At 55.9% G+C, this 11,883-nt stretch overlaps 1 protein-coding gene across 1 annotated transcript; it reads left to right on the top strand.

Moving 5' to 3' along the window:
- Positions 1 to 829: 829 nt before the first annotated feature.
- PRDM13 (PR/SET domain 13) lies at positions 830 to 8,732 on the top strand (the record flags this gene model as incomplete). The annotated part of the gene is made up of 4 exons (XM_080340923.1): positions 830 to 970; positions 2,628 to 2,759; positions 2,858 to 2,978; positions 7,249 to 8,732. 4 exons carry the CDS (start codon positions 830 to 832, stop codon positions 8,730 to 8,732), a joined length of 1,878 nt encoding a protein of 625 aa, XP_080197049.1.
- Between the last annotated feature and the right edge of the window lie 3,151 nt (positions 8,733 to 11,883).

The following is an 11,883-nucleotide window of genomic DNA, read 5'->3' on the forward strand; positions in this document are numbered from 1 at the left end:
GGATCAAAGCTCTTCTGAACAGATTACTGGCCTGAAACCAACCCACTGAAATGGTAATACGGTCGTTCTTAAAAAAAAAAAAAAAAAAAAAAAAAAAAGTGTAGGTATTTTCTGGTGTTTTCCCATCAAGTACCTGCCCAATTTCTGTATGGCACACGCCGGGAATCAATAGAAGTTAACAAGTCCTCAAAACATTCCCCATCTCTTTGTTTAATCTCCTTTACAATAAAGCCAAGGGAAGAGAATTAAAAATCTTTGAAGTATATTAAACCTCAAAAGGCTCAGCCAAGTAGACTTAAAATAGTCACTTATTTTCCAAAACTGGTTTGTCGAGGAACAATAAAAGGAAGTAAAATTTATGGAGAAATTATACAGTGGATTTGTCACTTAAAATATCGTAACTGTCTCGGGGACAATACCCCATGCTGAGGATTAATGGTCCCTCCAGACCTTTGATTCACCAGCGCCTTTTCTTTGCCCTTGACAAATTGGATTTTTAGGAATGGGAAGGTCGCCTGGCCCATTGTCTGCCAGCCATTCACTCCGCCTGATTATGCAGGAGGGTTAGGGAAAGGCTCCATGTGACCCTCTTGGATGGGACTCCGCAGCTGCTCGAGGAGCCAAACTCTCTCACCAAACTCTGCGCCCCAGAGCATCCCCCTGCCAACGGGTACCCCTCCTGCTCCCGTTGAAAAGCCGGCGTCCACACACTGCCGCGTCACTCTGCGGGCGGAGATACGCCTGTGCTCATCCTCCCCGCCGCCAGCCGCTGTCACTCCGGCCCCCTTAAGTAGTTGGGGTTCCCGAGCGCTCAGAGCCAGAGGCAGCGATGCAAAGCAGCAGGGCTCCGGCCATCAGCGTGAGCGCAGAGAGCTGCATCCCGGCTGGGCTGCGCCTGGGTCCTGTGCCGGGCATCTTCAAACTGGGCAAGTACCTGTCAGACCGCAGGGAGCCAGGACCCAAAAAAAAGGTATTTTCCTATGGTCTCTCCTGCACCGCTGGACCTTGCTTTTTTTCGTTGATTCGGGGGAAGCCGCCTTGGGAGAAGAGGCTGCTCTTTCGCTCTCTCTCTTCGATCCTCCCTTCTTAGAGCGAGCCAGGAAATGAAAGCGTTTCCAGAACGTCCCGAGATATCGCCTCGCGTCTTTGCCAGGAAAGCTTGACCGCCCGTGCCCGTTCCCCCTCCTTCCCAGCGCCGGTGCCCCGCTAGCCCGGCCGGCCCCGGCGGCGAGGCCAGGGGACCCGGGGGTTCTCTCGGAGAATCGGACTCGCTCCCGCCTTGGACACGGACGTGCAGGTGGCCGGTACCCTGTGCCCGGTGCCGGAGGGCTCTGGTCTCGCCTCCCGCCCCCCGCCCCGCGGAGCTTCGCTCACTCGAGCATTGTCCCTTATCCGACAGGGCCAGGACGTGCCATGGCTGGCTCCTCGCCCCTGGAGCCCCGGCGATACGGGGGCATGAGTCTTTCACAGCCTCCGGGTTTGTCCAGGGATGGGGCAGGGGCAGAGGCAGATGCACATGCATCGATTTATTTCTGCGTTTGGCTCGGGTTTGTGCCCCATCCCTCTCCTGGGCCGTGAATCCTTTGGTCGAGGGGAGTGCGGGAGGCACCGACCGGGGCTTCCCCGGGAACGGCGGCGGGGTGCGAGTGACAGGTGTAGGGGCAACCCAGCGCAGTTCGGCCTCTTCGCAAAGCCTCGGGCCAGTTCCTACCCCCGAAGCCGCAAATAACCGCACAGCCGGAGTGGGAGGGGGTGACGACCACCCGGCTACTGGCTTCAGGGTCAGTCGATGTCCGAGATGAAAAAGATCGAGGAGGTGAAGGGTACTCACCCCGTTCATCAGGCTGTTCAGGGGGCTGAGGATGAGACCCCTCTTTCCACCCCCCGGGCATCCGCGGCTCACGCGTTCCGCTCGGATTTTTAATGCGCTTTAATTGTTTTTAAACGCTCTGCCAGCCCACTCAAATTTATTTCTCATCTGGCTCCCTTGGTTTCTCGCTTTAGACTGCTTTGTTCCGATGACTTTTATTGCACGGTCATTCAGGGAACGGGCACTTCATTTTCTCTTTGTATAGGCAAGCAGATTATGAAGTATGGGACTACAGAGACTTTGTAGCTAAGCAGAATCCTCTCCCCTTGTCCCCTCCCCTTCTCCCGACAAGTCGCGTATGTGGCAATTGTTTTGCATGGACTCAGGGGCTGTACAAACCCTTCAAAAAATAGCATCTTACCTGTGTATTTAATATAGCTTAAGAGAAATGGTGCAGCTGCAACCCAAGCGAAAAATCGCATTTCCTCTCCCAGTGCTGCAGGTCCCCACCTGGTCTGGGCGTTTCCATCCTCACCCTCGCAGAGCAACAACCCCCGGCCGCATTTCTCCCAAGGCACCTGCGAGTCGAGGAAGGTCCAGCCCAAAAGTGGGTGAGGATGGAAGAGTCAAACCAGTGGCAAAACGAGACTCCTTCGCCGCTGCTTCCGATTTGCGATGCCCAGATAGCTGCGCGGTGTGGGAAAGCAAGCTCGCCGGGCAGGGCAGAGCGGGCAGGCAGGCAGGGGATGGGTAAGCTTTTTGCTGTCTTTCTGTTTCGTAACGCGTGGAAGTGACAGAGGTGCCGCCTGTCTTCCAGGTGCGGATGGTGAGAGGGGAATTAGTGGATGAAACCGGGAGCTCAGCTCTGGAGTGGATAGGGTTAATCCGGGCTGCCCGAAACTCCCAAGAGCAGACACTGGAGGCTGTTGCGGATCTGCCAGGAGGACAGGTACCCCACTTGCGGCTCCGGGTCGGCCTGGCACCGCTCTCTATCCCCTGCCTGTCCTCTCAAGCCTCCTGAAGGAGTTTCCTTTCTTCCCCTCCCAGATTTTCTACCGGGCGCTGCGAGATGTCCAGCCGGGAGAGGAGCTCACCGTCTGGTACTCCAACCCCCTGGCGCAATGGTTTGACATCCCCGTCACGGCCACCCCAACGCACGACGAGAAAGGTACAGATGCGGGCATTCATTTCGGAGCAACCAAATTAAAGGAAACAAAATAAACCCCCTTTAATTGGCGCGTTTGGCGGGAGCTAAAACTGCGATAGGCAAACGCGGACCCTTCAAATCCGCGCCCTCAGATAAATTAATACCAGCACAGCTGCAGTGACTTTTAACCTGCCACTCTTCAAACTAGAACTCCATCTGCTTATATTTAAAGGGTGATCTATTAACTCGGTAGCGTATGGAAAGGCCCCCGTGCCTCTAATCGTTCCGTCATCGGCACAATTTAATGATCTTTTGATAGTCAAATGGGATTTCTATGAAACAACACCAGTGTTGTTATGCGAGACAGCAATTTGGCTTTATAGTTTTTCAAAATATCGTTTTCACCTTTCGTATTCCTCGGTCAGATCTTCAGATTCGGTCAGATTCACATAGTCAAGTCAAAGCGAATAGTGGGCAGTTTATTGTTTATAAATATATAGAGGGTGAATGTCACGAGGATGGAGCCAGGCTCTTCTCGGTGACAATCAATGGTAAGACAAGGGGTAATGGGTTCAAATTAGGGTGTATTAGGTAAAAATCAGGTCAGCGTCAAATCACACTCAGATTAGGATATCCGAGGATATCGGGAAGGGGAAGACATCCGTCTGGGACCGCTTGTTTCAATCAACGATCTGATTCTTAGCTGCAGTTACATGGATTTTAAGAAAAATGTCGAGGTGGTAGCATATTAAACGGGAGGAAAGGCGAAACCCCTAAGTGTTCACCTGTCGGAATGCTCGGGCGTCGGACACAGCCTCCCGCTGACTCCTGCGCCCTCTCCCCTCTGCCCAGCCCGGCGGGGGGAGGCCGGGTCCTGGCGCTTCCCGGGGCGGCGGCGGCGGCTCGGCGTGACCTGCGGGCATCTGCTCACCTGGGGCTGAGCCCGCTCGACTGTCGGCAAGGGGACTCCACCCGCTCCTGCCCTACGCAGAAGATCCTTCAGCTTAGCAGTGTCCCTGAGAAGGGTGCAGGGCACCATTCGGGGAAGTGCTGAGCTATCCCCACCCCTCAAGGCTGGCTACTCCGCAGGGTAATCAGGATCCAGGCTGGAGGGATGGCTACTGAAAGGCCGGGCGCTGGCATCTCACCTCCCATCCGACACCTGTGGTGCACAAGAGCCCGAATCCCTCCCTTGTACTAAAACTGTGCTCGGAAAATAAATTCTTGGTCACGTTTCTTCCCCTCCACCAAAGGCGGTGAGGTCTGCGGACGATCACCGCTCTAAAAGCTCTGGAGAAGTTTCAGCTGCAGGAAGGAGGACACGGTGCTGGGTTCTGATCCTCCAAACCAGCAGTCCTTGCCTGTGGATGGGCACCAGTGCTGCTCGGGCAAATAAAGGGAAGAAAGCTCAGGTCTGCGAGAGGCACTCAGCATGTGGCATATTCCTCGTCCCGTCGAAGCGAGGCTTAGTTGCAGACTGACCCTGAGAATCCGCTGTGCCTCCGGCCCCACAGTTTCCAGACGAATTAATACGGACTTATTCTAAGTGTATCAAAATGCCGAAACGTTCTTTTAAGGATAGTATGCAAAAAAAACCAAAACCAAAACCCCCAACCAAACAAAAAAACCTAATGAACCCAAATAACAACAAAAAACCCAACTAAATATGAAGAACCAACAGGGCGGAAGAAATTCGGAGTTTGATTTTTTTTTTTTTTTAAAGAAACGAAACAAAATTTTGGAAATCATCTGTGTTTGACCCAATTTATTTGGGTTGACCGCGACGAGAAAGCTTCTCCTTTTTTTTTTTTATTTTTTTTTTTTCTATTTTGTTTTTGTTTTTCTTTTCTTTCTTATTTTTATCCCCGACCGATGGTTGCTGGACTGGAGCTCTGGAGCTGAGCCGGGGAAAGCGCCGGGCCGGGCTCAGTGGCGCTTGGAAGGCGGCCGGTCCCGCCACGCTTTTGCCGAGGCCAACCAGGGCCAAACCGCCCCCATGGAGAGACTCGCAAAGGCACACGAAGGCTCTAGGAGGGAACCCGCGGAGCTCTATGGCCACACGCCTTTCGGCCCGTACCGCTCCTTGACCCGTTTTCCAATGCACCGCGGCCGCTGCCTCACCCGCATCCGTGCAGACACGCTCCCGTCTCCCTCCCTCCTTGACGGTACACAAAACCGCGTCCAGCGCCATGCCATTGCCGCACAGCCTGCGGACCCCAGCTCCAGGGAAGGGCTGCGCACGACGGCAAGGACACAGGCGACGAGACACCGGCAGCAGCGCTGGATCCTTCCACCCGAGTTCGCGCCCGAGCTTTCCGCGGAGAATGAAGATTCCGTGTTTCACCCGCAGCGGCCGCTGGGTGATCTCTGGCCCAAACGCTGCATTAAAGCCCCCTCAGGAGGCTGGTCGCCGCCAGCGTGTCCTCCTCGGTGACCCGCCACCTCCCCAGGTGCCCCGGCTGCCGCGGAGGGCAGCGTAGGGCCGAAGACCCCTCTCAATCCCCGATTGCTTGTGCCCCACCTCGCCCACATCGCCTCACAAGGGGCACCTCCGAAACGTGAGGAACTGGCTCCAGGCCTGGAGCGGCATCTCGTTTCTGTGTGGACTTGGTTGGCCCCACCTTTGGCGTATCGGTGTATTAACTCAGGACTGAGGCTCAGCTGAGAAGGGATAGGGTGGGCAGCAGCTGAGGAAACTCCGGAGGCTTCCGAAACGTCTTGTCAGTGTGTTGTGGTGACTGAGAGGAACGAGAGGGAGAGATGGATCCATATAGACAGAAAAAGAGAGAGAATGGAGAGAAGTAAGAGGGGAAGTAAAGAGGAAGGGGAAGGGGGGGGGAAGGGGAGGGGGAAAGATAAAGGGGAAAGGGAAAGGGAAAGGGAAAGGGAAAGGGAAAGGGAAAGGGAAAGGGGGGGAGACGGAGACGGAGACAGAGAGGAAAGGAAAGGAAAGGAAAGGAAAGGAAAGGAAAGGAAAGGAAAGGAAAGGAAAGGAAAGGAAAGGAAAGGAAAGGAAAGGAAAGGAAAGGAAAGGAAAGGAAAGGAACCACATCTGGAATACTTTGTCTAGTTCTGGGCCCCTCAGTTCAAGAAGGACGGGGAAACTGCTGGAGAGAGTCCAGCGCAGGGCAACAAAGATGATCAAGGGAGTGGAGCATCTCCCGTATGAGGAAAGGCTGAGGGAGCTGGGTCTCTTTAGCTTGGAGAAGAGGAGGCTGAGGGGTGACCTCTTTATTGTTTATAAATATATAAAGAGTGAGTGTCACGAGGATGGATCCAGGCTCTTCTTGGTAAGACAAAGGGTAATGGGTTCAAACTGGAACACAAGAGGTTCCACTTAAATATGAGAAGAAACTTCTCCTCAGTGAGGGTGACAGAACACTGGAATAGGCTGCCCAGGGAGGTTGTGGAGTCTGCTACTCTGAAGACATTCAAAACCCGCCTGGACACATTCCTGTGTAACCTCATCTTGGTGTTCCTGCTCTGGCAGGGGGATTGGACTAGATGATCTTTTGAGGTCCCTCCCAATCCCAAACATACTGTGATTCTGGGAAAGGAAAGGAAAGGACAGGACAGGAAAGGAAAGGAAAGGAAAGGAAAGGAAAGGAAAGGAAAGGAAAGGAAAGGAAAGGAAAGGAAAGGAAAGGAAAGGAAAGGAGGAAGGAAGGAAGGAAGGAAGGAAGGAAGGAAGGAAGGAAGGAAGGAAGGAAGGAAAGAAAGGAAGGAAGGAAGAAAGACAGAAAGATACCCAAACAGACAGGTTGCCCGCAGAAGCAACGTTTCACTGTCAGGGTTAGGACGATGCTCCTGCGTGGGAGGACATGGCTAGCAAGTGAACGTGAAGCCTGTGCCTCCGCGGTGCCGGGCAGTCACCACAGCCGCGGCCACCGAGGTCTGTTCCGCTTGAGAGAAGCCGAAATGTTTAGGGAACGGAGCACAAAGGGCATTGTCCTCTGAAAGGGAACGATTACATATGGCCCATACATATCGGATATTGTCTCGCCGCGTAATGAGGGGCTCATGATCATTAGATTGGCCTTTGTTCGGTGCAGCCGATTGCCTGACATACGCTACCTCCTCTGCAGACGCCAACAGATGGGCCCCCCGACAGACGACTCGCGGCAGCAGCTGCTCCCCCCCGGCGCCATGGCGCCCCGTGCGCGGGAGCGCAGCTCCGACCGCGCGGTGTCCGCACCGCGGCACGGCGGGGGTGGGCCGGGGCGGCGGGTGCGCGGGGAGTGCGCGGGGTTACGCGGCCGCCGCTGACGGGCCCCTCCGCTTGCCTCCGCAGGGGAGGAGCGGTACATCTGCTGGTATTGCTGGAGGACCTTCAAGTACCCCAACAGCCTCAAGGCCCACGTCCACTTCCACTGCTCACTGAGCCACGGTCGGCCCTTCCTCCACCACGACCACGGCCGGCCCGCCGCCGCCGCCTTCGGCCTCCCCGCCAAGGAGCCGCCGGCCGCCGGGCTGCGCGGCCACCCGACACCCGGCTGCGGCCCGCGGGAGGCCGTCAAGCGGGAGGTCGCCGCCGCCTCCCCGCCGCTCTCCAAACCAGGGCTACCTAAGCGGGCAGTGGGCAAGGAGGAGCAGGAGCGCGCCCTGGACATGAGCGTGGGGGCCGCCCGTGGGCCGGGGCCACTTCTGGGGCCAGCGGGCGGCAACGGGCTGGCGCTCTGCCCCGGGGCGCGCTCGGCCTTCCGCCCCGCCGGGCCGCTGCGGGAGGAGGTGCGGGGCGCCTCTGCTCTCGGCTTCTCTAAGCTGCTGGGGGGGCTGAAGGCGGGACGCGCCGCTGCCGAGGCGCCGCCCAAGTGCGGGGCGCTGCCGGGGGAGGCCGCCCCCCCGGCGGCGGCGGCGGCAGCGGCGGCGGCGGCGGGGCTGGCTTGCGGCGGTGGGCTTCGCGCCTTCCCGCTGCTCTCGCCCCTGGAGGAGGCCTCGGCTTTCCGGCAGGTGGAGCGGGGGCTGCCCGCCGCTGCGCTGCCGCCCGCCCGCTACCCGCCGCTGCCCGGAGGCGCGCTGGAACGCTTTGCGCTGCCGCCCTTCGAGGGGCTGAAGGCGTACGCGGGGGAGTGCGGGCTGCCGGTGATGCCGCTCACCGTCTACAACGGGGAGCTGCTCTACAGCGCCGCGCCCTACTACCCGCTGAAGCTGCATCTCGGCGGCCTCCTCAAGTACCCCGAGTCGGTGTCATACTTCGGGGGGCCAGCGGCAGGGCTGCACGCCGCCGAGTTGGGCTCGCTGGCTAGCATCGACCGAGAGATCGCCATGCACACGCAGCAGCTCTCTGAGCTGGCAGCCGAGAAAGGCCGCGGGCGGCTAGAGGCGCTGCCAGCGGGGGCGACCGGGGCGGCCGGCGGGAAGCCCAAGACGGGGCACCTGTGCCTCTACTGCGGGAAGCTGTACTCCCGCAAGTACGGTCTGAAGATCCATATGCGGACTCACACTGGCTACAAGCCGCTCAAATGCAAGGTCTGCCTGCGGCCCTTCGGGGACCCCAGCAACCTCAACAAGCACATCCGCCTGCACGCCGAGGGCAACACGCCCTACCGCTGCGAGTACTGCGGCAAGGTGCTGGTGCGGCGCCGCGACCTGGAGCGGCACGTCAAGTCCCGGCACCCGGGGCAGAGCCTTGGCAAGGCGGTCGAGGACAAGAGTGACTCTGGCTACGCGCACCCCGAGCAGGAGCAAAAGACTGACAATGAAAGCGACGTGGATGTCTGCTTCACCGACGACCAGAGCGACCCGGAGAGCGGCAGCAGGAACCGCGAGCAGTGATGCAGGAGCCGGCCGGGGCGGGGCGGCAGGCGCGGTGCAGCCCCTCTCCCTCCCCGTATTACTCTGAGCTCCTGGCCTCCCGGGGCGGTCCCACGAGAGGCCGTGTCACGGGAGTGCGCGGGCTGGCAGGCCCCCGCTGGCGGCGGGGCGGTCAGGACTGCGAGTTCGTCGCGGGCGTCCCCGGGCTCCAGCCTTCAGCGTCGCCCCCGGGGCTGCAGCCGCGGTGTCGGGAGAAGGGGGAGGGGGGCGAAACCCTGGCGGGCCCGGGATCCCACCGGAGAGGCACCGCTTCCCCGTAGGCGCCTATATTTCGGTGGCCATATATTTTTATTGTACCTTTGTGTGGAGGAAATTGTGCCTTTTGGAAACGATTTTTTTCTATGTGCTCTCCCGTCACTTGTTCCAGCGGTCCGAGTCGTGGTACTCAGCAGCAGTCCCGGGTCTGCAAGCGCCTCTGGCATCTGTACACTTTGACACCTCAGATGTGCTTTCTCGGGTCCTAATAAAGCGATACCAACAGCTTTTTGGAAAGAAAGAAATTTTTAAAAGGCAACAAAAAGCCACACTTGAAGCACTGATGAGGTTCGCATATGATAACAGGTGCACCATTTGATCAAGTTGCAATTATTTATAACAGATAATATTTGAATAACACATGTAAAATAAATACTGAAAAGCATGAGACTAAAAGCACGCACTATATAATTTTAAAGGAAACACACTCTCTGGTAGAATACAAATGTGGTGTATGTTTGTTTTCTAATGAATGATGTACAGTGGATACAGTATTTTGGTCTTGGTTCCAGTTTGTCATGCGATTTTTATAAAAAAAATAAAGTTACTGGCAAACTACTGTTTATCTAGTTGTTCACTGAAGTACTGCCAGCAGCATCTCCTGTTTCTCCATAACAGTTCTGATGATTCGTCTGAGTATTTTTCTTCTCTCACTCAGCAAAGCAAACCGGCGAAACACAGTCAAAATCCAATCCGTTCTTCCCTATCCCTATCCCCACTTTTTTTTATTGTTTGTTTGTTTGTTTTCCCCCCACAGGGCCAGCGCAGAGATGTTAAAGGCTGCACATCATTAGTCCGCGTTATCTGTTTGTGTTCTGTCAAAGGTTCCCCTTTTGCAAACACTCTTCTTCAGAATCGTCGTTACTTTTATCTGAGATTCCCCTGGAAAATCCTCCCGCGCGAAACTGCACAGCGCTGCCGACAGTAACCGAGATGGTGCTTTCGGAGGGAGCTCGCACTCGGGCAGGCAAAGGAGATAGAGAGGAACCCCGCTTTTTCATTTTGCGTAGCTCACAACTCTGAAGCAGATGGTAAATCTCTCCGATTGATGCGCATAGTTGAAGGCTGTGAATTTACAGGATCGGGCCCCATTTCAGTTCAGGGTGTAGGTGACGCAGTGTGAAATAGGAACAAATTACTTCCAACATCTGAAAGAATCTCAGACACAAAGCTGAAAAAAAATCTTTGATAAGAACTGATTCTCCTTTTGCTCACTCAAGTTTAAACGTGCTTTACGGTAAGAGGAAATGGGAATTCAAATGCCAGGCTTGGATTTCCTTTAAAGGTTTGAGTTAGATGCAAAAGCTGTAGGATTTTTGTTTGTTTGTTTGTTTGTTTTTGTCTGATGTTTTGTTTTGTCTGGTATCTTGCACTAAATACCGATTCGTTTTTATCCCAGGACGCAAGTTGTGCTTTTTTCCTGAAAGTAAATGGGAAAGGTCTCTCCCGCGGAGAGCGGGATGTTCATCTGCCGGTGGAGTCGAAAATCCGGTTGTCATTTACGGCATCGGCAGAGGGACCCGGAATTTAGCCGAACAGTTCTTTATTTCTCTATTTATCTGTTGGATAAAGTAGCTCCACCATGGAGCTACTCCCGGGGAGGGATGCGTCATATACGCTATGAGGTCGTGGAAAGGGTACAATAATAAAACCGTGATCCAGGAATTATTTATATGTCAGTGGAATTAGTGTGTTTTAATAGAAGTGTCCCATCACATCGTAATGCTTGGGCTACCTTTACAAAAAAAGATACTCCGGACAGTCCACCTGTGTGAATTAACGATCTGTATACCTAAAAACTAATGTAGCCTTTTTATTAAGAAACAAAACACAAACCGAACTAAATATGGCCAACGGCAAACAACCGAAGTCGAAAACAACAAAACAAAACAAAACGTTTTTTCTTCTACTATGCAACGGGTAGATCGAAATACAAAATATAGAAGGAGAAATTTCATTTTTAGGGGACTGCATCCCAGCGACGTCCCTAGTGCAGTCGCGCACTTCAGTACGGACCAGATCCGTGTCCGCGGACAAAGAGCGAGCTCCGGTGACTCGCCTGGGATGCGCACCGGTGCGACTGCGGCACCGCTGCACAAGCCCTGCGGGGCTCTCTCGCCGGTGCTGCCCGGCCTGCCGGCAGCCCTGCCCGCCGTCCCTGGACGCTCTACCGGGCCCGGCGGTGTCGGGCAGGCGGGAGTGCGGTGCGGATCCTGAGCGGAGCCACCGCGCTGAGGTGCGGTTTCCAATCTGTCAACGATGCGATGCGCTGCCGCAAGTGCTGGTTGATTTTTATTTTATGTTATTTTATGTTATGTTATTTTATTTTATTTTATTTTATTTTATTTTATTTTATTTATTTATTTATTTATTTTATTTTTTTTCCCGCTTGGACCATGGATGGGGCGACAATGTTCTCCAGAAGCCTCCGTGATTTGGGCAGCGCAGGGATGCAGCCAGGGCCGGAGAAAGCAGCAGCTCTGGGGAACGACAGGCGCAGATCAGCAGCCGCAGCCCCGAGGCTCCAGCCAGCCCCTCGCACCGCGCAGCCGGGAGCGGGGCGGAGCTCAGGGCTCGCCCTTTGCCCAGCCGCGGGTCCCGGGCGGGCGGCAGCCCCAGGGCGGCGGGTCCCGGGCGCCGCCGACTTACAGCCAGCATCGGGGCCGCGGCCGCCGGCACGGACTCTGATTGGCTGAGCTCCCCAGCGGCCCGCTCTCCTATTGGCTAGCCTGAGATCTGCGCCGCCGGCCCGAGGTAGCGGCGGGGCCGGGGCGGGGCGGGAGGCGGCGGGGCAGCCGAGGAGCATCCCCCTCCCGTGAGCTGTTTGCCTGTGGTCTGGTGGGCTGCAGCTCCTGGG

The sequence above is a fragment of the Nesoenas mayeri genome (assembly GCF_963082525.1).
Source record: "Nesoenas mayeri genome assembly, chromosome: 3".
NCBI lineage: Eukaryota > Metazoa > Chordata > Aves > Columbiformes > Columbidae > Nesoenas > Nesoenas mayeri.